The sequence below is a fragment of the Lotus japonicus genome, chromosome 1 (genome assembly GCF_012489685.1).
Source record: "Lotus japonicus ecotype B-129 chromosome 1, LjGifu_v1.2".
NCBI classification, from domain to species: Eukaryota; Viridiplantae; Streptophyta; class Magnoliopsida; order Fabales; family Fabaceae; genus Lotus; species Lotus japonicus.
The window spans coordinates 35,060,201-35,084,879 of record NC_080041.1 but is presented as its reverse complement, the minus strand read 5'-3'; the positions used below and the strand labels follow the sequence as shown (position 1 = coordinate 35,084,879).

The window sequence follows — 24,679 nt, the reverse complement described above, 5'->3', positions numbered from 1 at the left end:
CCCACTACCCCTTTGCTACATTGTAATTTCCGCCTTTTATTTAGGCTCTTAATGAAACCATTTTCCATCGACCAAAAAAGGAATATTTAAGTTCCTTGTGTTAGCCTCATACATCCATATAAATGTTCCTTTTAAAAACAAATCAGAGAGGGAGTGCCATAATGGCATAGAAATTACTTGTAGAATTCTGCGAGGCTGAGGAAACCCCTTAAGTTTGTGGAGAACGCGTTGCATGCCAATTAATAATGGCGTGAACATTATAATCATAAGTTTACCACCATCAACAAATAAAATATGACCTAAGTAACTTACATAGATACACCAAATCCACATTTAGATAACTTAGAAACACACTTATGTCGGAGAACCTCAAGGATTGTATGTAAGTGCTCCAAATGTGATAAAATCAGAAATGTAAATGAGAATGCCATCAAATAAAACCAAGAATTTTTTTTCTAAGATAAGGCCTTAGAAGATCACAACTTCCTAGACCGTAGAAAGAGCATTGATAAGCCCAAATAATTGTGTCTTTCGTTCTTTTCTCTCTTCCTTCAAAACAATTCTCAAAGCAACGAAATCCACAAAGCAAGACGACGAAGTAAGATCATACTACAAATTTCAAACAGGTGGGAGTTTGAGGATGCAACGATGGATACATGTAGCAAAATACTACTACCTCCATTCTTATTAACTGTTTACTTTGATGAAAAAAATTGTTCTTATATATCTGCCCACTTAGAGTCAGTGGCGGAGCTAGTGGGGTGACACACCGATGCTTAGTCCCTCGTAGTAGTGTTGGTAACTTGTTGTGCCATTAGGGCAGTCAAGTTAGCAATGACATTCTCCACCCTGTTCATGTTGTTTTTACCTGGCATCTCGTTCAATTGTGGACACTTCTGTTCCTGTTTTCATGAACAGTCAAAGACCACAACAGATACCTTGTCCGAACAACATGAGGTTCTATAATAGCTAACTATGTATACATATATATACCTATATTAAATATACAACTAATACTAACTAGCATAAGATTATTCACTCACGAACAACCTTCATACACAATCAATATTAGAAGCAATCAAGCTTACCCTTCCTCTGATTGACACCCCATCAATCGGTCTCAAGGTTCAAACATCTTAAGCAAACAAGTCTACCCAAAAGCTCTGGTTTTCTCAACTAAAGCTCTGATACCACAAACGTAACGCCCCAATTTCTTAACTGAGGGATCACATTAGTAACCTGTCAAAGTCTATGGACTATTTTGCACTCCTAAAACACAAGGGATTTTTTTTAGAAAAACAACAAAACATATCATCGCTAAAGCGAGTACACCTGCCACCTTGTTTGAAAAAAGCACTTCAACCATATGTTTTAAAAACATAATACATCCTTAACTATGAACTTGTACCCAAGACACCATAGTAATAATGGTAGAGTACTTCACCATAACATAAACAGGATACAAAATAAGTGCACACACTTACACAAGTGGCAAAAGTAGGGTTTAATTACAGAGTTTTTCAGATGGTGAAGAAGACTCAATTAAAACCCACAAAACGAATCGACACACTTCCTCTCCCATCCTTACTCCACCGCCTACAAGCTCTCCTCTGTCCCGTACATGACTAAGCTTCGTCGAAAGGATCTTCATCGCCTAATAGAGTTAAGAGCCCAAACAACAAGTAGCAAACAGAAAGGGTTAACTCCATACAATCACATCACCTAAAAGAGAAAAACATGTCATTCGAATTTAATACATGACATGGTAAGTAAGCTACCGATTTAATTCAAGATAGATGACAACACATAAGTGCCATGCAGTGTGACTGTATGCTACTACTTAGATCGGTCAATCAAGAACGTCTTTTAAGATGGGGCGTGGACAACACCACCTCATCGCCACTTCATAACGTCACACAAGACAGGACAATCTGGTGGACAACACCACTTCATCGCCACTTTAAGTAATCCAAAATAAATTTCAACATATAGAATCAAATCATATATCAACAAAATCAACAACATAGAATCAAATCAGATATAAACAAAATCAATGTTAGTGCCCTATAATGCGACATATGCTGCTACCTAGATGGATCGATCATTAACGTCTCGCAAGACGGGACAATGAGGTGGACAACACCACCTCATCGCCACTTATAGCATCAGACAAGACAGGACAATCAGGTGGACAACACCATCGGATTTCCGCTTATAGCGTCATACAAGATGAGACAATCAGGTTGACAACACCACCGGATCGCCGCTTATAGCGTCACACAAGACGGGACAATCAGGTGGACAACACCTCCTGATCGTCGGTTAAGGTTCAAGCCCTATATGCCAAGCTTCAACAAAATTTCGTGAACTTACTAGTCATTCAATCAAAAATTTCAAATCCAATAATCAAGTCAGGATAATCACATGTTATCCCAAATTTCAACAAGCATAAGTCAAATCAAATATGCTTAAGAACTCATATAATTCACATCAAGCAAGTTATGGAGCAGTTCATGTTATATACGCAATGGATAATCAATTAAACCAACAGTATTCCTCAGAATCCAGCAAGCATACAACATGGTAAAGCATGCCAAATTCACAATCAAACTAAAACATCTTCATCTCAAACACAAACAATTCAATTAAAGAAGGAAAGACTCAAATGACACTTCTATGCTGAGTTACCCCTACCTTCGTGAGTAGTAGTGCATAAGAGTTGCGAACCTGGAACAAAGAAACACAGCCAATTAAAACAAGTTTTACAAGAAGCGACCAAACCCCAACACCCATACTCTACCTAGTTCATGCATCAATTGTAAGGTTTCGTGAAAAAGATTTTCTCCCCCCACACTATGGGTGCTCACGGCCACAAGCCAAAAAATAGGGTTCCCGAACTTTTCCTTGGATCTAATTTAATTCCTACGTATTCTTAGGTGATATCTAGGGTAGGAAAAAACTCAAAACAATTTTGGGACCTCAAACAAGAATAAGGGCTTTTTGGTCCACTTTAAAAGCTCGAAAACTCAAAGTTGATATTTTTCAAAACGGGTTTTGAATAGCTATAAACAATGCATTTACTAACAACAAATCCTACAGGCGGTAAGCAAGTTCAAGACTTTATGCGTCGAAAAGCAAAGATTGATTAAAAATGAGTTTATGGCTCAGATTTCAGATCTACGACACCACAATGATAATCTAAGCGAATGGATCATGAATATGAAGCGTAGAGAAGGTATAGAATCTATGTGAAAGAAGAAAAGAACCTAAACTATTCTCTAAAACATAAACTCGGAATTTAGGTTCAATAAGTTGATGAAAATTGTGTCATAAAGAAGAAATCGAAGCTATAGATGTGTAGAGCAAGTTACTACCTCAAGAACCTTCAAGAAATCAGAGGATTTGGACATGAATTGAGTAAGAACCAAGCAAAACAAGACAAGGATAATATTCTTCTCTAGACTTGGCTGTGGAATTGAATGAGTAAATGGTGAAGGAATAGTGATTTATTATTTTAAATAGACAATGGTGAAACAACAAGCGGTCCCAGTATTTCGGTATTTTTCCCGACTCTTTTGAGAGAGGTAATCGCCGATATTAGATCCATAATTAATTTGAGTTTAATTAAGTGAGAAAATATTTTTTTTAAAGAATTTCCGATTTTGAATTCAGACGTAGAACAGATTTGAGAAAAAACTGCTTCGGATGAGAAAACTCTCTTTTTCGGAAAATGATGAAATCTTCTTTGGATGAGGAAACTTCCATCACGAAAAAGATTCCTGAAGGAAAAAAAATAAAGACAATGCAGGTAGAAACTCCGAAAGAAGTCACGAATATAAAACCTTTGGTTCAGGGTCTCACTTAAGTCCCTGCGGAGATAAAGTCTAACTTTATCGAGTTTTTGGAAAGCGAGAACTATCGAGTTTACAGTGGAAAGTTCCGTAATGGAACTTAAGTCAAGGAAAAATACCTTAAGGTTCTTATTCTCTTGCCTCTGTCAAACTATATCTTAAACGGTGCTCTAGTGGCGGAAATAGCCTTCATCGGACACTCTCGACTTTAGACGGGTGTGAAAACGACTCGTGCTAACACTAAAACTAACTATAATTTTATAATTAAAAATAAACTGAGTTGTCTGTAAAGTTTCACTTGGTAACTCATCAAGTCCTAGTTCAGGCTCCTCTCACTCTTACACGACAATCTAGGCGTGAGTTAGAAATTAATCTTAATTGCAATTTTAGTCCCTGGCGTTTACAAAAACCACGATTTTAGTCCATCACATAATTTAATTACAAGACTAGTCCCTCACGTTCCCTCCCGTATGCAACAGTAGTCCTTCCGTCTAATTTTTAACGGAGAAGACTTATGTGGCAACACACATGCCTCTCATGTGACCAAGAAAAGTGATTTAACTGCACTTTTGGTCCCCTACTTATACACATTGTGTAGTTTTGGTCCTTAAAGTTCAAAATTGCATCCTAGTTAATAAAAAACAATAAAGAAATAGAAAATGATAACTATTCATCTTCTTAAAAAATTGCACTCAAATTTAAATTTATTTTACTATGCCTATGCCTGATTATGATTTTATAAAATACTTATTTAAATTCTTATTCAGTAATGTTTTGATAACAATCATAATTGTTTCTCTTTCTATCCTTTTTAATTTCATTGGCATTAGAGAGAATCCTGGAACAAGAGTCCATCTCATTAAGTATGAATATCAGTACAAAATTAGGAGGACGAATCTTGGGAGCAGAGAGAAAGGGTGACGTCACAACGGCAGTTAATGATGAGAAAAGTAAAACTAGCCGTTAACACCTTTAGGAACGTTAATTGCTATGCTCCTTCAAAGAGGCAAATCCCAAGATTTCCACTTAATTTATCAAAAGTGCTTGCATCAATGGGCTTTGTAAATATGTCAGTCAATTGCTTCTCAGTTGTAACATGCTCCAAAGTGACAATTTTATCCTCCACTAATTCCCTCATAAAGTGATGTCTTATGTTAATGTGCTTGGTCCTGCTGTGCTGAATAGGATTTTTGGAAATATTGATTGCACTAAGATTGTCACAATACAATGTCATGACATCCTGTTCAACATCATACTCCTTGAGCATTTGCTTCATCCACATGAGTTGTGTGCAAATACTTCCGGCAGCAATATACTCTGCTTCTGCGGTTGATAAAGATACACAGTTTTGCTTCTTACTAAACCACGAGATTAGATTATTTCCTAAAAAGAAACAACCTCCTGATGTGTTTTTTCTGTCATCTGCACTACCTGCCCAATCTACATCACAATATCCAACTAAAGAAGAGTTTGTATCATGAGTATAGAGAATACCATAATCACTTGTAGAATTAATGTACTTGATGATTCTCTTTACTTGCAGTAGATGACTTGCTTTAGGAGCAGATTGGTATCTAGCACACACACCAACAGCAAAAGTGATATCAGGTCTACTAGTAGTAAGATACAACAAGCTTCCTATCATGCTTCTGTAGAGACTTTGATCAACATCTTCTCCCTGCCCATCCTTGGTTAATTTAACATGAGTTGCAGCTAGAGTTTTTTTGTGACTTGACTTCTCTAAACCAAACTTCTTGACCAAGCCCTTGGCATATTTGCTCTGTGATATGAACATGGAATCCTCCATTTGTTTCACTTGTAGACCTAGAAAATAACTCAACTCACCAACTAAGCTCATTTCAAACTCAGATTTCATTTGTTGAACGAAATGCTCCACCATCGTGTTTGACGTTCCTTCAAAGACTATGTCATCCACATAGATTTGTGCTATCATGAGCTTTCATTTGTCATTCTTAACAAATAAGGTCTTGTCAATTCCTCCCTTGAAATAGCCATTACTAACAAGAAATTCAGTAAGCCTCTCATACCAAGCTCTGGGAGCTTGCTTCAATCCATACAGTGCTTTCCTTAATCTGTATACATAGTCTGGATGATGAGGATCTATGAACCCTGTAGGTTGCTCTACATATACTTCTTCATTTAAGTAACCATTCTGAAATGAACTCTTGACATCCATCTGGTAGAGTCTGAAATTTAGAAGACATGCAACTCCCAACAACAATCTTATAGACTCCAATCTTGCTACCGGTGCAAAGGTTTCATCAAAGTCAATTCCCTCTATCTGAGTATATCCCTGAGCAACCAGTCTTGCTTTGTTTATGGTGACTATTCCATTTTCATCAAACTTGTTTCTGAAAATCCATTTTGTGCCAATGATGTTTACTCCTTCAGGTCTTGGTACCAGATTCCAAACTTCATTCCTTGTGAACTGATCAAGCTCTTCTTGCATAGCATTTATCCAGTATTCATCAGTAAGAGCTTCTTTAATATTGCTAGGTTCTATCTTTGAGATGTAGCATCCATGAACAATAAGACTTCTGGATCTGGTTGTTACTCCCTCCTGAAGCTCACCAATAATATTTTCTTGAGGATGGATCTTTTGAATCAGACTCATTGTCGAGGTTGGTTGCTGGAGCATCTTCTAGAACATCTGCACCATCTTCATCTTCACTGAGATTGGATTCCTTGCTTGCACTAGGCTCATCATCAACACCCACATTTACTGACTCCATCATGGTTTTTTGTGCGAGAATTGAATACTCTGTAGGCTTTGCTATTTGTTGAGTATCCCATGAATATCCCTTCATCACTCTTTGGATCCAACTTTCTTCTTGGTTCACGATCAGCAAGAATATAGCATTTTCTTCCAAATATATGAAAGTGTTTTACTGTAGGTTTCCTACCTTTCCATATTTCATACTGAGTAGAGGAAGTTCCAGCTCTAATGGAGACTCTGTTGTGAATGTAGCACGCAGTATTCAAAGCCTCAACCCAGAACTTAAGAGGAATCTTCTTGGCATGCAACATGACCCTGGATGACTCCTGAAGAGTTATATTCTTTCTCTCAACAATTCCATTATGTTGTGGTGTGATGGGTGCTGAAAATTCATGATTGATTCCTTCTGATTCACAAAACTCAGAGGACTTTGAATTCTCAAACTCTCATTCCATGGTCACTTATGATCCTTACAATCACAGAGCTCTTCTCATTCTGAAGCCTCAGACACAGGTTCATGAAGATATCAAAAGTTTCTGACTTTTCTCTCAAGAATTATATCCAAGTTTACCTGGAAAAATCATCAACACAAACAAACACATATCTTTTACCTCCCAAGCTTTCAACCTGCATTGGTCCCATGAGGTCCATGTGCAGCAGTTCCAGTACCTTTGTTGTGGTCTGATGCTGAAGTTTTGTATGAGATACCTTGGTTTGTTTTCCAATCTTGCATTCTCCACACAGCTTACTTTCTCTTATCCTCAGCCTAGGAAAATCTCTTATGGCTTCTTCAGCAACTATCTTCTGCATACTCTTCAAATTGAGATGTCCTAGTTTTTGGTGCCATACATTTAACTCATCTTCCTTTGTTAACAAGCATCTAGAGACTTGAGCTATCTCTTGAGGTGTCCACATATAGCAATTATCTTTCGATCTGACTCCTCTCATAAAGACTTTGTCATCTTCTGTTACAATCTGCTCTTTTGAACTTCACTTTAAGCCCTTGATCACAGAGTTGGCTTATGCTAATTAGATTAGCAGTTAGACCATTAACCAGAAGCACATTATTCAAACCTGGGGATCCAACATTAACCAGTTTTCCTACCCCTTTAATTTTTCCTTTAGCTCCATCTCCAAATGTTACATAGTTGCTAGAATGACTCCTGAGATCCTTCAAATATCCTTTATTTCCTGTCATATGCTTTGAGCAACCTATCAAAGTACCAGTCTTCTCTTGCAGAGGCTCTGAAAGATGTGCAGGCAACCAGACAAGTAACTTCACTCTTGGGCTTCCATTCCTTCTTCATCTGTGTGAGCTTTGAGTTATTAGACCTATCATAAGCTTGAGGATAGCCATACAATTTGAAACAGTAGGGTTTTATATGTCCATTCCTTCCACAGTAGTGACACTTCCAAGGTGCTGTTTTGATACTCTTAACTTGAGAACTCTCATAGCGAGGCACATGTCGAGGCATCGGTCTTGACATCTGATAATTAGCAGGTTTCTTGATTTCAGATTGTTCTGCTGCAGAAACAAAATACTTTGACCCCTTCTGATCTTTCTTGTTTGCAATCCCATAGTCAAATCCAATTCCCTTCAAGCTTCTTCCCTGCTTACTTGTTTCTTTCAGAATCTCATCTAACATGTCAGAACCACTATTCAACATTCGGAGTGATTTGTGAGTGGCTTCAAGCTTGCTTTTCAGAATTGCTATTTCCTCTTGTAATTCTGCATTGACTAACATCAGTTTTGCCTTTTCCATAGTGTCAACATTTTCAAGTTTGGATTTCCACTTATCACAATCTTCTTTTAGCTTAGCACTGAGTTCTTTCAATCTTTCATTCTGAGTGGAGAGTTGTTCTATCTCACTTTCCTGTTCTCTTACAAGTTTACAGGCTTCCTCCCATTTGATATGTAACAACTTATAAGTCTCAGCAAGTTCCTCATCTGAAATATCTTCATCACTTGTATCTGTATCACAAACTGTTCCAGAGAAGGCATTTACCTTGTTGGCAGAAATCTCTTCCTCATCTTCAGTGTCTTCATCTGACCAAGTGACCATCATCCCTTTCTTCTGCTTTTTCAGATAAGTAGCACATTCAGATCTAATATGACCGTAACCTTCAGACTCATGACACTGCACTCCTTTACTCTGACCACATCTTTCTTCTTCCTTGGTCCTCCTCTGAGAATTAGAATAGTTGGGTTTGTTGTCGAACTTCATGTCCTGGACATTAGGCCTGGTTCTTTTTTCAATATTTCTCAATGCTCTGTTGAATATTTTTGCTAGCATAGCCAGAGCCTCAGAAAGATTTTCACCCTCACAACCTTCATCATCACCCTCATCTGTGTTAGATACAAAAGCAATATTCTTATGTTTCTTTTCAGACTTGTCACCAAGTTTCAACTCAAAAGTCTGCAAAGATCCAATTAACTCATCAACCTTCATGTTCTCAATATCTTGAGCCTCCTTAATCGCAGTAACTTTCATAGAAAATTTCTTTGGTAGAGACCTCAAGATTTTCCTTACAAGCTTTTCATCTGACATAGATTTTCCAAGAGCAAAAGAAGCATTGGACAAGTCACGAACACGCATGTGGAATTCAGAGATGGTTTCTTCTTCAGTCATCATCAGATTTTCAAACTGAGTAGTAAGCATCTAAAGTCTTGACATTCTCACTCTAGTAGTTCCTTCATGAGAAGTCTTCAGTATCTCCCAGGCATCCTTAGCCACAGTACAAGTGTTAATTAGCCTGAACGTATTCTTGTCAACTCCATTGAAAATAGCATTCAGTGCTTTAGAATTCCCAAGAGCAGCTTCATCTTCTTCCTTAGTCCATTCTTCCTCAGGTTTCTCAGCAGTAACAGTTGAAGTTCCTTCAGCTTGTGCCTTGGTGGGGTGCGTCCAACCCTTAACAATAGCTTTCCAAGTCTTGTTGTCAATTGACTTGAGAAAGGCTGTCATGCGAACCTTCCAGTAGTCATAGTTAGTACCATCCAGAATAGGTGGCCTATTGACTGATCCTCCCTCCTTGTTATCCATGAGAACTGAATTAGATTCCCTGGAGTTCACCCAAACAGAACAGGGTGCCTGCTCTGATGCCAATTGAAATTCAGGTTCCCTTGGTCCAGATGTCCTACACGATGCTGAGACAACAGGTTCAACAATCGACTAACAGTAACAGCAGTAAATAAAAACACAAGTAAACAAGACACAAGAATTGGTAACCTAGTTCAGTGAAAAACTTCACTTACGTTTGGAGGGTTTTCACCCAAAGAAAGGAAATCAACTATCTCAAGATTCAGGAATTACAGACACTCATGAACACCACAGATCATAGTTCCCTTCCTAATCTACCCAGTGTATTTCTACTTAGTATCTCAACCTAAGTATGAGAGCCCCTCCCACTTTCTCTCAATCACTGCCTCAGTGATTGGTAACTGACAAACAACAATCAGAGTTTGCAGATGCAAACAACACAGATCATAACCTTGCTTTATAGAATCAGTGAGCAAGGTATGATCACAAGCAACAAAGAACAAAGAACAATAACAATCCTAAAACACTTAATCTCTCTATCAGCTTCGATAGTCTTCAAGCTTTAGGTCTTTGTTCTTTTATAGTCTTCAGCAACGGTGGATTGGGCAATATGGTTTGCTTGGCTGAAGTAACAGATTGCAGCAACAAATCAAAACTGAATCTCCAAGATATTGTTGCAAAATTCAAACGTGAAGATAGAAACTCAATCTTTTATCAAAGATTGTTTCAACAAATAACAACCCATAAATCAAACCCTTTCGGTACAGCTACTTGTTCCTCAAGTAACTACAAAAATATATCTTCATAAAATATACAAGGGCCCACAAGTAACTTTCCAAACAGAGGACTGATGTCCTAGCAACACAAAGGCAGATGCCACGACATCAGCTTCGACATTCGGTTGTTTTTGACAAAATGCAAGACAACAAAGTAACAACAGTTAAGGTGAGTAGCGGTTGGGAAATCGTGTCCCATCGTGGCAAGATGAAATGATTGCACTAGGGAACGTGACGTGGTTTTTGGGGGAACGGGAACGACACATTAAATGAAAAGTTGCAATGGCTGAAGTTCGTTGTTTAAATTCAAATTGACAGGCTTTATTATGATTTGAAGGGACATATCGGAGATAGCGGTTAAGATTTTACAGATTCGTTGGCTTTTGTATTATTTCATTACATTACATGTGGCTTACACGCGTCGATCCATCATGGTCCATGGCGATCACTGCTGAAGCGGGGCGAGGGAGCCAAGCACCGTCGCCACAAGCCCACTTGTGGACTCATGGGATCGAAGGAACTTGCTGGGGAAATCAAAAAATCAGTCTTAGGCTTTAGTTATCAAGCCATGTTGGCGATTGTTTTGAGTCATTAGGCTTTAGTTCTAGTCAGTTTTGTCATGATCGTCGCCTCAGGTTTCTACTTAAAAGACACACTCAGCTCTCATGCTTCGAGCTCGGTGTCTTGTGGACAGGGCGAGACCCTAGGGTCCCTTGCCCAGGCACGCCAGCCCGGGACGACGTGCAAGCCAGGAAATTGGGCCTTCTCCCGGGAGGCCCAACTGGCCCATTAAGAGAAATTAAGGGCGCCAAGCCCAACCCCCAAATCTATAAATAGGGGACGGATACCAATTGTAAAAGACTCTTAACTCATTTGAGAAATAACAAGCTTGAAATTTAGTTACTTTTTCTCTCTAAGCAGTTATGCTCTAAACTCTCTCTAGGTTCTCACATCACGATCCTTTCACCATGGGTACCGTACCTCATCTCTATGTTATTGGATAGAACATCTGGGTTTATAAGTAATTATGAGTTTCAAATTCTGGGAATATAAAAGTTTGATGAAGATGAAGGACATCAAAAAGATTCATGTGCTTAAAGAAAAAACCAAGAAGATTCATGAAATATGGGTGGAAATTCTCTACACTTGAGCTCATAAAATACTGGAATTCAACAACTCTACAGGTTACCAATCAAGAATCCAGACCATTGAAATTAAAGTGACATATCCAATAGTCGAAATCCGGTGAAACAAACTTACCCATCAAGGAGTTAATTTTTCACTTACCCCTATTAAAAGAACCCATCTTTAAGTCATCTTTTATACAAATTGTCTTGAATAGAGAAAGCTTATATGTTCAAGTCTTAATTAATATTTATTTTGATTAGTTACCCACTATAAAGGTTGTTAATTTTTATTGATATTAAATAAGTAAAAAATTTAAAATATTTATAAAGAAAATAGATAATATTTTAACATCATTTGAGCGGGCTAAATTAAAAATGGGTTACAAGACTGCACAAAGTAGCAGAACTCCAACTCCAACAATCAAAGAAAAATGGAAGCATCAGCCACAACGCAATACCACCACCACCACCACTTTGGCCGCCACCTTCCCTACCTTCCTCACCCTCCATACTTCATTTTCTTCCTTCATCCTCCTCACGAAAAATGTAGAGCTAATCAAGAGCTACAATGTTATGGGTTCCTTTTGGGAAAATGATGATGTTTGGGTTTTAGACTTTTCTCTTCTAGAAATTTGTCTTCACAAATGTGATAGTAGTTGTCATTCTCCTCTCTCTTATGGTTTTGGTTTTTTAGAACTTTAAGTTTGAAAAAGTAAAGGATTGGTTTTTATCCCATTGTTTTTGGAAATTTGATGTAGCACACACCTGATATGATCTTACATAATTTTTTATTAAAAAATTTTTAGAAATTGATAAAATGAAAACATTACAAAATCGTTCATTTGGAATGAATTTCAACAAATCTAGAAACCAAAATCTTTTAAGTGATGTAAAATGTCATGCACCATCATTTAAGTGATGTAGGTGTGCATGACAATCTTTTCATAAGCAATATATACTAAAATATTTGGATGGCTGAGATTAACTTAATAAAATGACTAAAGCACCCGTCCCACGTGGGTGATTGAGGTTGCTGGGTAGCGGTGGGGAGGACAGAAGAGGAGGAGGGTGGGTGATTGAGGTGGTCGGGTTGCGGTGGGGAGGGAGGAGAAGGAGGAGCGTGGGTGATTGTGGTGAAGGTGGAGAAAAGAAAGAGAGGTTTCAGAGAAGGAGGAAGATGATGACTGGTGAGTGTAAGACCAAGATTTGGTCAGGTTGTACAACTCTATGTTTTGATGATAACAAGTTTATATTTGTGTATGAACAATTATGGTACTCTAACGTTTCTCTTTTAAGTGTTTGACAAACAGGTTCTGATTCTGATCCAAAGACATATTAATCAGAAGATAAAGACCAAAGAGTAACCATTAAATCGCTTCTGCACTCACTACATTCTTCTGAACGGTAGTCAATGCTTCAGATATTCTGAAGATTGAAGCTCTGATGTGGGCTCTGAAGATTCAAGTGCTAGAGATTCTGAAGACCAGAAGTTCTGAGCAAACGGTCCAGAAGCTGAAGACTTGAAGATTCTGAAGACCCAGAGAAAGTTGGCTCTCAGATCAAAGTACTTCTAATTCTGAAGACCAGAAGTTCTGAGTGAATGGTCCAAATGCAGAAGTTATGAAGGTCAGAGGATCAAAGCTTCCTCGTGACTCTGATCAAGTTGCTTCACAAGTTCCAACTCGAAGCGTCTCCAAAGATCAGAAGTCAACTAGGACAAGGAAAATGTCATTTTCAATAGTACAAAAGGAGTGTACTATTATGTCGCCTTACCTAACGAGGTTTAGCCACAGCAGGTTCTAGAAATTTTAGAATTTCCCTCCAACGGTTAGATTCCTTCAACAGATACAACACTTTCACTTTGGAGTATTTAGAGGCTGAAGAGAGAAGAAATTGGCTAAGAAACTATTGTGCAATTCAAGTGAAACTTACCAAGCGAATACCTTAGCAATATTTCTTCATTGTCCTTATTGTGTTTACTCCTGCTTGTTTAGAAGCAACTCTTTGTAAACTCAAATCTTTCACAAACTTTGTTTGTAATTCCTTAAGGGACCCGGTAGGTCAGCTTCCTTGAGAAGACTAAGACTTGTGTGTCTTAATGTTGCTAGTTCTTAGATTTGTTAGTCACTAAGCAAGGTGTGCTAGTGCAGTTGTAACAATCTTTGATTAGTGGATTACCTTCATCCTACGAAGGAAGAAATCACCTTAACGGGTGGATTGGACTAGCATGAGGGATTTATCCAGTGAACCAGGATAAAACACTTGTGTGCTTTTCTCCTCTCTTTATCTCTTGAACGTTTTGTTCTTAGAAACCGAGAAGATTTGCTAAAATCTTAAAGTTTTTAAACGTAAAACTCTACTCAAACCCCCCCCCCCCATTTCTAGTGTTTTTCATACCTTCAGTGAGTGTGAGAAGTTAGTGAGAGTGGCTAGTGTTCTAATATAGATTAAGCCTGGTTTTTTTAATAAACATAGTAACTTTAGTTGGTTCGGTCTAGTCGAAGCCCAAACAGAAACTGACTGGTCAAACCCACCTGAACCCTAAAATTGAACCGATGAAACTCGCGGTCGAATCAAACTGGCCCATTACGTAAAAAAACAGCTGATTTTCTCAGATCCGGTTCGATCCGGTCTAGTATGGATAGTGTAACATCCCATTTTCCGATTAGTAGAATAATTATTAGTTTATTTTAATTATTATTAGGTTATATAGTGATTTGAATAAATAGGTGATTTTACTACATAATAAGGTGATTATGAGATTTTATTATATAATAAGGTGATTAAGTGATTTTATTAGATAATTAAGTGAGTAGTTGGGAGTGGGGCCCATTATAAGACTATTTTAGGGTTAGGAGTGAAATAGAAAGAGAGAAATCAGAATTTGAGAATTGGAGGAGTTAGCAGAGCAGAAGAAAAGAAGCGTGAAAGAGAGAAGAGGAGAAAAAGAGAAGAAAACCTAGAATTTGATCTTCAAGAGGTAAATATTTGAATTCATGTTCTTTTGATTGGTATGATAGTGGATAATGATAGAAAACCTGATTTAGGAACCCTAGGATGCAGTTTTTTCTAAACTGAAGGGGGATAGTTGAATTTAGGGTTATGAATTGTGGGTGGAAGAGAGGGGGTAGCGCGCCGCGCATGAGGCTGCAAAAATTTACGAGTTCTTGAACCCTATTTCAGCTGTATTAGTGTTGAAATGGAAGAAGTAGTCTTCATAAAAGTTGTAGCCCTTTCTGTTATAAGACTTTTTCCGCTGGTTTCACGTTGTTCCGCATCTATAGCTTGAGTTATATGCAATTTAGTGAGGATAGGTTAAGTTGTCTCGCTTCTCACGAACTATTGTTAGTGTTAGATTTTACTTTGAATTTAGACTTGAAAGTTTACAGGGATTTACAAAACGTGTATACGGAACCATGATAAAAATATTGGATTTTTCTGAGTGTATTTGATTTATTTAAAAATTCGCCAAAGTTGCGCAGAGAGATGTCGCGACATGGCGAGTTGCGCAAGGAGATGTCGCGAGATTTCGCACATGGTGAGTTGCTTAGGGAGATGTCGCGACATGGCTAGTTGCGCAGGGAGATTTCGCAAGATGTCGCGAGATGGCGAGCATGAACATGTTGCGAGATGGCGAGCATGAGCATGTCGCGAGTTTATGGAAAATTGAGAGAAAATCCAGTTTTGTATAATTAATTTCAGAACCTGTTAAATATGAATTATATTTAATTTATACTTGTTTAATAGTTTATTATTTTGGTGTTGTTTTCTGAATTGATGTTATGTGTTAGTTGCTAAGTTACTGTGACTACAAATTGTGTAATGGATAACATGAAAGCTATGTTTTGTGAAATTGGTGATGATTTCGTATTGTTGAACTGGTGATGAAGATGCTAAAAAATTAAGACTTGGAGATGGTCTGAATATGCATATGTTAGTTGAGTTTTGCACAATACACTGCATAGTTGTCAAGAGACAATGTTTGCTAGTTCTCGTCGAGGCTAGTGACTTGTTCAAAATTGGAGTGGTTTTGAAAGCCTATAGCGAGGGCTTTATTGGTGGTTATCTGTGTGGAGTGGACGCGATGATACCGCTAAGTAAGGATAACAACTTTGGTACCAAATGCATTTGCACGGGTCTCACTTGACTCATATGTATTAGGGAGTTGTTGATGCTAATTAATGATAATTGTGATATTTTTTTAGATTTGATGTTGTGGTAATTGGAGACAATAATATTTGCTTACTTGATGCTATGAATTATGGAATATTGTCATAACTGTGAGATAGATTGATTATATTAAATTACATAATTTATTATTTGTTAGTGAAGTGTGAAGAATTTATGTGGAACATAGATAAGCTTTTACATTATTTATTATTATGCTTATCCATATGATATGAGTTCTCACCCTTCTGTTGGACTGATGTTCTATGCGACATTGCTCAGGTACTGAGGATAGTGGAGGTTCTCGCGAGTAGTTGGAGGAGCTAGTCTTTAGATATGCTTTTAGTGAAGCGAGTCATGCTCTGTTATGTAACACCGGGGAAACGTTTAGTATTGTACCTGGATGTTAGGAGATATTTTATGAACTCTCTTTATATATTCTTGGATTATGTTTAATTTTGGACTTGAAAATAAATCCGATGTGTTATGCATATGATCTTGAGACATCAAAGTTGAAAATTTATTCAAATATTTATTATGAGCATGGCATGTGTTTTGATTTATGGTTTTGGAGAATAAGTGTGACACCCTGCATTTTACTCTGATTTAAGCTATAGTATTTATGCGGGGTTTAGAGGGTGTTACAAATAGTCTTAGCTATATATGTAAATTATAGGTAAATGTTAGTTGTTAATTGTTAGTAAATTAGTTCATTTGCTAAGATATGAACCCTGGTCCTTCACCATGCAAATCTCTTCATTGCTCTTAACTCCTCAAGTGAGTGTGTTTACAGTGATATTTAGTAAACAAACATCTTCCAAGTTCGACTGGAAAAAGTTTAAGAATTTTGCGAATAAAGGGTTCTTTTGGGAAAACGTCTTGCTAAAGCGTTGTGTGCAAAATAAGACTTCTCGACAACCGTGTGTCAAGGGGTAAAAGTAACGATTCGAGAAACAAAGAACAATTAAAAGTGCATGAAAGTAAATTTCATTAAGTAAAAACAAAGTACACAATTCGAAAAGTTTTACATCAACCAAACACAGAAAATCGACAGGAAATCCAAAGAGAATGATAACAAATTCGAAAACGTTTAAGTGCAAGAATCATAAATGGCTGGTTCTGCAACATACTCCTCCATGATCACGTTAGGCTCGTTGAGTCTCTTTGATGCAGACATGTGGGCGTTTTAGTGAGTTTAAGAGTTGAGTTGGGAACCCCTTTTCTGAATGAATGCTCTTATATTTATAGTGCTCCATGGCCTCACACGTTCTTGGCAGTTTTCTTCCTCTCGATGAATGAGTCTATCCTCCCCCCACGATCTCTTGCTTGTACCGAAATTTTCATGCGTAGTGGGGGAGGGTGGTGCTTCCTAACCGCTTGCCTGCCACGTGGATGACCATCGCGGGGAGAGGCATCCGCTCCTTCAACTGATTCTTATTATGGCACGTTTTCAAACTAAACGCACGTGCTAAGCCTGCCCGTTTTAATAGCAACGGTTTCCAGTGCCATTCTTGTCGAAATCTGCCAGCCATATAACTTAGTCCTTTCTCCTGATTTCCTTGGCTTCATTTTCCACTAAACCCATGTGGTTTTGGGCCTTGGGCCAAATATTTTTGGGCCAACAGATGCCCCCAAAAAGTGTTGGTCTTCGACTACCATGCTCTGGAGAAACCAAGCATTTTTTGAGTTCGAAATTGTGGCCACCCTTTCCTCAACCATCCTGCGATCCTAGCCGTTCGTTTTTAGGTCCAATCAGTAGTCATAACGTCTTACTTTTTCACTGCTGGGTGCAGTCTTTTCACTAGTATCATCATCACCCTTCTAGCCTACAAGCTAGGAAGCAGCGGTTATAATAATAAAATAACCGTTGGTATTTTAAAATTTATTCAATCTAGCGTAATGCAGCTTCCCATCCGCTTCTTCCTTACGTCTATAAATACGCCATAAACGCTTTTGCAAGCTTTTACGCTCTCTGAATCTTCACAGAATTTCTTGAAATCTATCTGCAACTTCAAATCTTTCTGCAACTTCCTTTCCTCCGGTGACTTGTCAACCGTTTCTCATGGCCTCCGATCCTAGCAAAGTTGTTTCGTTGGCTTCTGACCTCAAAATGCCTGAAGCCAAACGCGTACCCATTTCGGATCCTCCGAATGCTGAGGAGAAAAGAGCCATATGGAAATCCCATGTACTCATTCCTTTTAATGTTAATGGTACTTTGCGCGCCATGTTAGGTCCTTTGAAAAAAGCGAGAAAGGGTGCACCTGATAGTCTTCCTGAGGGACATGCTAACTTTCACCCCAGTATTCTAGGGGAGGAGCTTATTTTAGCTTTTCGACCTTCTTATCGGATGCCCTTCCTGAGTGACCCTAAACGGGCTTTTCGATCTGCCCCTCTCAACCCTTCTGCCAACGATGGGGCTTGCCTTAAATGGCTTGATAGGGTAGAAGCCTGTAAAGCTCAGCAATGGAAGGAGGTCGGAATTTTCGACTTAATCCAATTATCGAGGTCACCGATCTCGTATAACCCATCCATGCTTTTGAGTTCTTTCTACTTCTGGGAGAGGTCTACCAACTGCTTTCACACTCCTCTTGGCATGATTACCCCGACTCTTCTCGACGTTGCTGCTATTGCTGGCCTTTGGCCTATGGGTGATGATTATCATTCTACTGTTGCCCCAACTAAACCAATCGCAATCTCGACAGAGAATGTGGCCTTTGGTTGATTTGTCAAAGACCATTATGTCGAGGAAGGTGAAGTGTCTGATGCTGAGCATGTTGTTTTTCTTCTGTATTGGCTTTCTGCCAACGTCTTCTGCACCAAATCTTTGAGGATCCCTGCCAAATTACTTCCCCTGGCTAACTTGGTTCACGAAGGTCGAAAACTTGCTATGGCTAGGTTAGTTCTTGGCAACCTATACCAAATGATTAATGAAGCAGTGGCTGATATTCGAAACCCCAAAATCATCTCTCTGAATGCCGCTGGCCCTCTCTGGTTGCTTCAATTCTGGTTGAATGCAGTCTTCGAATCTTTTCTCCCATCCAAGGAGACCCCTCCTGCCATCTCTAATACCAGGATTGACGCTCATCGGCTTGAAGCCTTGACCCCTCCTTATGATGCTTCTGACTTCGAAGCCGATTTTAAGAAGTACTTTAGCATGTTCCTCGAGCTAAAACACTACCAGTCGAGCTTTGCCCCTTACAGTAAACCAACCTACGACCCACGATGGCTTAGGAATTCGTACCCCAACCTTCATGATTCAGGAGCTCTCTCTCGGCATCAGCTTGAACTCTGGCAAACCATCCTATCTCCTCGAGTTTTGACGATAAGTTTCGCCAGTAATGATCATACCCTGTGCGGCTATAAGCCCCAGCTTGTTTCCCGACAGTTTGGGCTGAGTCAGGACATGCCCAATACTTTGTTTGACGAAATTCTTTGGTGTAGTGTATTTTCCGGAACCTCGACTTCGGGAAATTGTTGCCAAAGCTACTCAGGTCTTTAGGCAAAAGTGGGAAACTAAAGCCAAGAAATCTCGATTGGTCATCCCTCCTCATGAGAATGGTCTTTCTTTTGTCATTCGAAAAACAGGCTTTACGTTCCCATCGTTGCCTACCTGAAAGTATGCCTTGGCCTTTCCTTTGGTCCTTCCCAAGTGGGTTGACCATGTAAATATAAAGGAAATTTATAATGAGGCATTGCCTCCCCGGAAGCGAGTGACCTGGACTAAATACTACATGTGGAATTACCCTTTATATATTCCGGTCGAAATCTTCAACCACATATCGCTAAACGCGCGTATTGGTCAAGGTAACCATTTCGACTTGGCTTTCTTGCACTGTTGGTTATCTGATATTTCCTATTTTTGCAGCGGAACCCATCCCTCGATCAACTCTCAGGCTTCTCCCCAAGTGCCTCCGGTCACTCCTCAAGTGCCTCCGGTCACTATTGAAGTCGACGATGATGATGACGACGACGATGTCAGCTTGGCTGACAAACTTAACTTGAATAAGGTATCTTCTGGCTGAGCAAAAGTGTTTGCTTCCTATTCTGCTTATTCATAACCTGAGCTAAGCCCCCCTCCCTTTTTCTTTTGCCTTAGGGTCGAAAACGAGGGGTCACCCCTACCACTTCTGCCAGTAAGAAACGAGCCAAAGGTACTGGTGGCTCTACTGTTAGTAAGCCCTCTCTGGCCAAATCCACAAGTCAACCTCAGGTGGGGGAATGTGGTGATGGTTCAGCCGTCGACAAGGTTTGCATGTTCTTGATTGCGTTGGTGATTTTTTATCAAGCTAATACTGTCGAGTCTTACTCGTGCCTTGTTTTCTTTCCTAGGTCGAGATGCAGGTCGAGATGCAAGAGCATTCTGCTTCCAGCCCTCCACCTCCTGAAGAGCCGCTCGTCTCTACCAATGTCGAGGTCTCTAGTAAGCATGGCGAAAAGACGCCAATCGAGAAGGCTGAAGAAGAAGAAGTCCAAAACCAAGTCTGGCAGAGGGTCTGGTAGCAAGTCTTCACAACCTTCTAAGAGTTCAGCGGATTCTAGTCCCCTCAAACAGTCTGCTCCTAAGGTAACCACTGGTTGGTCCTGGTTTGTTATACTTTTTACTTTTTCTTTGTATCTTCTTAAAGATTCTCATTTCCTTCTTCAGAGGGTCGGTATGTCTAAAATGGTTGTGCCTCGAGCCACATGGTTCCCTCCTAGTCCTCCACCAGTCGTTCTGTCTAGTCCTTTACACAGTTTGGAGTCCTCGAGTTCGAGTTTAAACTCTAGCGAGTTAGACCCCGTGTGGAACAGATTGACGTTCTATTTCAATTCAAAGCCAATTGCTTGGCAGCATCCTGGTTGTGATCCTTATTATACCAAGGAATGTCGAGATAACCTTTCTAATCTTCCTCCGCAGGATACTCAGAACACTTCCTCTCCTCCCTGTGAGCAAAGTGTGCCACACGTCGAGGTTCAACATGATGAGGACCAAGTGCCCCCAGTCACTCAGCCTGACCAAGTGATTGGCGTCATGCCGCCTCCTAAGTCTCCAGTTGCTGCTGGCGCTGGGGTCCAGACCTCAACTCAAGCTTCACCCACTCCAAGGTTCAACAAGATTCTGGCATGGCTCTGCCTTCCCCGCAGGCCAAGGGAGGTTCGGCTTCTTCGAGGACCACGGCCTTGTCCCATGCTTCGAGTGAAAAGTTGGATGCTCTCTTTGCCAAGGACCCTCTTGGTGCCATCCAAGGTTTTCTCCAGGTAGAAGTCGCTGAAACCGCTGAGTCTTGTGGGGTGGCCAACACTTATCAAATTAACGAGAGCCTGGCCAAGCTTAAGAGCCTGATATTTGTTGAAGGCTTCCTTGATTGAGTTCAGGCTGACCCTCAAGCTAGCCATGAAGTTAAGGAACTGCTTACTTTCCTCATTGGCCAGTGTCTTGATCACGCTCAGGCAGTTGCCCTTGTCGAATTGCAAACCTTCTTGGTTGAACTCTTGGCTGTCTTCGATCAGGCTAATAGTGTGGGTCAGATCATCAAGAGCAAGGGGGTGCGGGTTGCTTCTGGCAGAAGTCAGATTTCGAACATGAAAGATGAAGTTCTCAAGCTGACTGCTAGGAAGACCTTGATAGCCTCTGATTTGGCACGTATCGACGATCGACTCAGTGAGCTTCAAAGAGAGAAGATTAAGCTGGAGAAGGAGAGGGCAGCCTTGGTTGAAGAAAACCCTGCTGTGAACACCGGTTTGGCTGCTCTTGCTGATGAGTGAGCTTCAAAGAGAGAAGATTAAGCTGGAGAAGGAGAGGGCAGCCTTGGTTGAAGAAAGCCCTGCTGTGAACACCGGTTTGGCTGCTCTTGCTGATGAGTGCAAGAAGTTGATGTTGTCTACCTCCAAACTCTCCAAGGAAATAGAAGTCGACACGCTCGCCAAGCAGGGTTTAGAAGCCAGAATTGCTGCTGCAAAGGGCCAACTTGAAGCATTTAAGTCGAAGATTTAGGATTTTCTTCCTTTTTCTATTACTTTCTTGGCCTGTAATGACTATTATTTTGCGTGGCATTTGTTGCCACTTTTCGGACATAGCTTTATATTTGCAATTGCTTGGATTTCGACACACATGGTCATGTTTCCATTCGTGATTTTAATTTCGAATATGCGTATTGTCCGATATTTTCTGTTATTGCATGTTTTCTACATTGCATTTATACTCTAACAACTTTTAAGCTTCCCCCGTCCAAAGCGTTCCAACTTCCGAGTCATCATTTGACTCCTTGGGAATAGGGTAATTTATGGCACTCTTTTACCACGCTTCAATTAGTAACTAAACGTCTTCCTCCACTAGCGGTGGTGGCCTACGTGGCTGATGGTGATTGGATGAGAGTCGTCAACTGGTCATCTATCATCAATGCAACTGTTTGTTACACCTTACTATAAATGAGATTGTTTTTACTTCTCATCAGTAACTTCTTTTCTAACTTTGCGTTTTGACCATGGATAGCCGTATTATTCTTTGCAATATTCGTACCTTGGCCTTCCAAAGAGATTTATTCCAGGCCATGTACTCCTCTTCCTCTAAGCTTGAAGAGCTTTTGGGGCTCATTCATCAATTGCTCCAGAGGTGGATTATTGCCCATGTTACACTTCAGGAGTTCTTGGAGTTGCTTCTCGAGGCAAAGCCTCTATATGAGGAATATCATCAGCTCTCCGTGATGGTGACCTTCCAAGAGTTCCTCGTGGACGAGTTGATGGAGAAATTCGACCGGCTCCAAGCTTCCTTCGGTCATCAAGATCCTGAAGATCTCGTCAGAATAGCCGTCGAGATTTCTGCGGTTACCTCTGAGGAATTAGCCGCTCGTCAGGAGAAGGCTCGGCTGGAGAGCCAAATGGAAGTAGTAGTAGGACATATAGAACCTTTGAGGGCTAGGTATAATGCCTATTGGGCTAACCCTCCCTTTTAGATTTTTCTTTGCCATGTTTGTAATGTTCTATCTCGATTAATAAAACATTTTGATTTTGGCATCAACTGTATATTTAGCTTTTTTACTTATTCGATCTTAACCTCATGTAACATTGTCTTGTACGTTTTCAAGTATTTTCCATTTATTGTTACACGTCGATTTTGGTCGTCTAACTCTTTAATCGAATAAGCATTGTTAGAAAGTACTTTCTCGACCTCGAACGGACCTTCCCAACTTGGGGCCCATTTGCCATAGGCCCCGTCTTTCTTATCTATGGGCAAAATGATTTTCCATACTTAATCACCGGCGAGGAAAGATCGATTTCTGACTTTCTTGTTGTATGCTTCGCGATGCGATCCTTTTGCCGAGTCTCTCTTCGTCAAGATTCACCAATTCATCCAACATCATGCTCCAATTGTCTTCATTAGAAATCTCTTCTTGTCTTTGAATTCGGTAAGATTGTAGGTAGACTTCTGCTGGCAACACTGCCTCTTGACCGTACGCTAATCGAAAAGGTGTTGCCCATGTGGCTTCCCTTGGTGAATTCCTGTAAGCCCATAGGATTTGGCCCAGAGTCTCATGCCAACTTTTTGGTTTTCGACCAACATGCTTTTTGATCAAACCGATTAAGGTTTTGTTGGCAGCTTCTACCTGACCATTTTCTTGGGCATAGTAGGGAGTCGAGGTTAGAAGTTTTATGCCCCAGGATTCTGCAAAAACTGCTACTTTTCGTCCTATAAACACTGTGCCTTGATCCGTTGTGAGTGATTCAGGCAAAACCAAAACGGTACACGATGTGATTTTGTATGAACTCGATCACTGTGTCTTGAGTCACGTTTTGTAGTGGGATAGCCTCTACCCACTTAGTGAAATAGTCTATAACCACGATTATATACCTATGCTGCCTCGATGAGGCGGGGTGAATTTCACCGATTAAGTCTATAGCCCATCCCCTAAATGGCCACGGTTTGATAATGGAATGCAACTCGCTAGCTGGCACATGCTGAATTCCTGCATGTCTCTGGAAATCTTGACAACCTTTCGCGTATTCAATGCAGTCCTTCATGATAGTCGGCCAATACATCCCTTGTCGAAATAGGATCCACTTCATTTTGGCTCCTGCCTGATGCGCTCCACATAAGCCATCATGTACAGCTGAAATCGCTATGAATGCATCATCTTCACTCAGGCATTTCAGTAGAGTCCCATCAACATTTTTCTTGAACAGTTCATTGCCCATGATGGTGTAATTTAGAGTCCTATACTTGACTTTCCTGTCTGTAGTCCCCACAGGGTTCTGTAAGTATTCGACGATTGACTTTCTCCAATCGCTAGGTGTTAGGTTGTCGATAACCATTACGCCGAGATCTAACGGATTCAACTTTTCTTTCATTTTGACTAATTCCTCCAACCTATTTTTATCTACCATATACCCAGAGGCAATTTGTGCTAACTCATTGGCTTTTTGATTGCTGATCCTAGGTATGTGGCCAATTCCTGCTTGGTCGAAGTTGGCTAGTAAACCCGTTGCTTTCACGTAATACTTTGCCAAGTTTTCACTAACGCACTTATACTCCTTGGTAAGTTGTTTTATTACCAACTCAGAGTCACCCTTAATAATGACGTTCCTTGCCCCCAAAGCCAATAGGATTTCGAGGCCCGAGATTAAGGCTTCATATTCAGTTTCGTTATTAGAGCAACTTTCTCGAATTCGAAACATGAACTTACTAGGGATTCCTTGTAGGGATACTATGAACATCCCAATGTCTGATCCCTCTCTATGGCTTGAGCCATCGAAGAATAGTTTCCAAGGTTGCATTCCTACATAGGTTATTTCTCTTGGCATAGTGTGGTCTGCTAAGAAATCCGCTACCGCTTGCCCCTTAATTGCCTTTAGAGGGACATATGTAAGTGAATACTCAGTTAAAACTAAAGACCATTTACCAATTCGACTATGCAAAATAGGTTTGGATAACATGTGTTTTATTATATCGAAATGGGAAAAAACCATTACATCAATTGGCTTTATATAATATTTTAGCTTAGTA

The 24,679-nt window shown here is 39.9% G+C and overlaps 2 protein-coding genes across 2 annotated transcripts; both read right to left on the bottom strand.

The window, feature by feature from the left end:
* Nucleotides 1–776: 776 nt before the first annotated feature.
* Nucleotides 777–5,658, bottom strand: LOC130733878 (uncharacterized mitochondrial protein AtMg00810-like). Its single transcript, XM_057586159.1, has 3 exons — nt 5,283–5,658; nt 1,712–1,722; nt 777–902 (listed from the first exon to the last, which is right to left on the bottom strand). Exons 1-3 carry the CDS (start codon nt 5,656–5,658, stop codon nt 777–779), a joined length of 513 nt encoding a protein of 170 aa, XP_057442142.1.
* Nucleotides 5,659–23,400: 17,742 nt separating this feature from the next.
* LOC130733871 (uncharacterized) lies at nt 23,401–24,477 on the bottom strand. Its single transcript, XM_057586156.1, has one exon. The coding sequence runs from the start codon at nt 24,475–24,477 to the stop codon at nt 23,401–23,403; it is 1,077 nt and encodes a 358-aa protein (XP_057442139.1).
* Between the last annotated feature and the right edge of the window lie 202 nt (nt 24,478–24,679).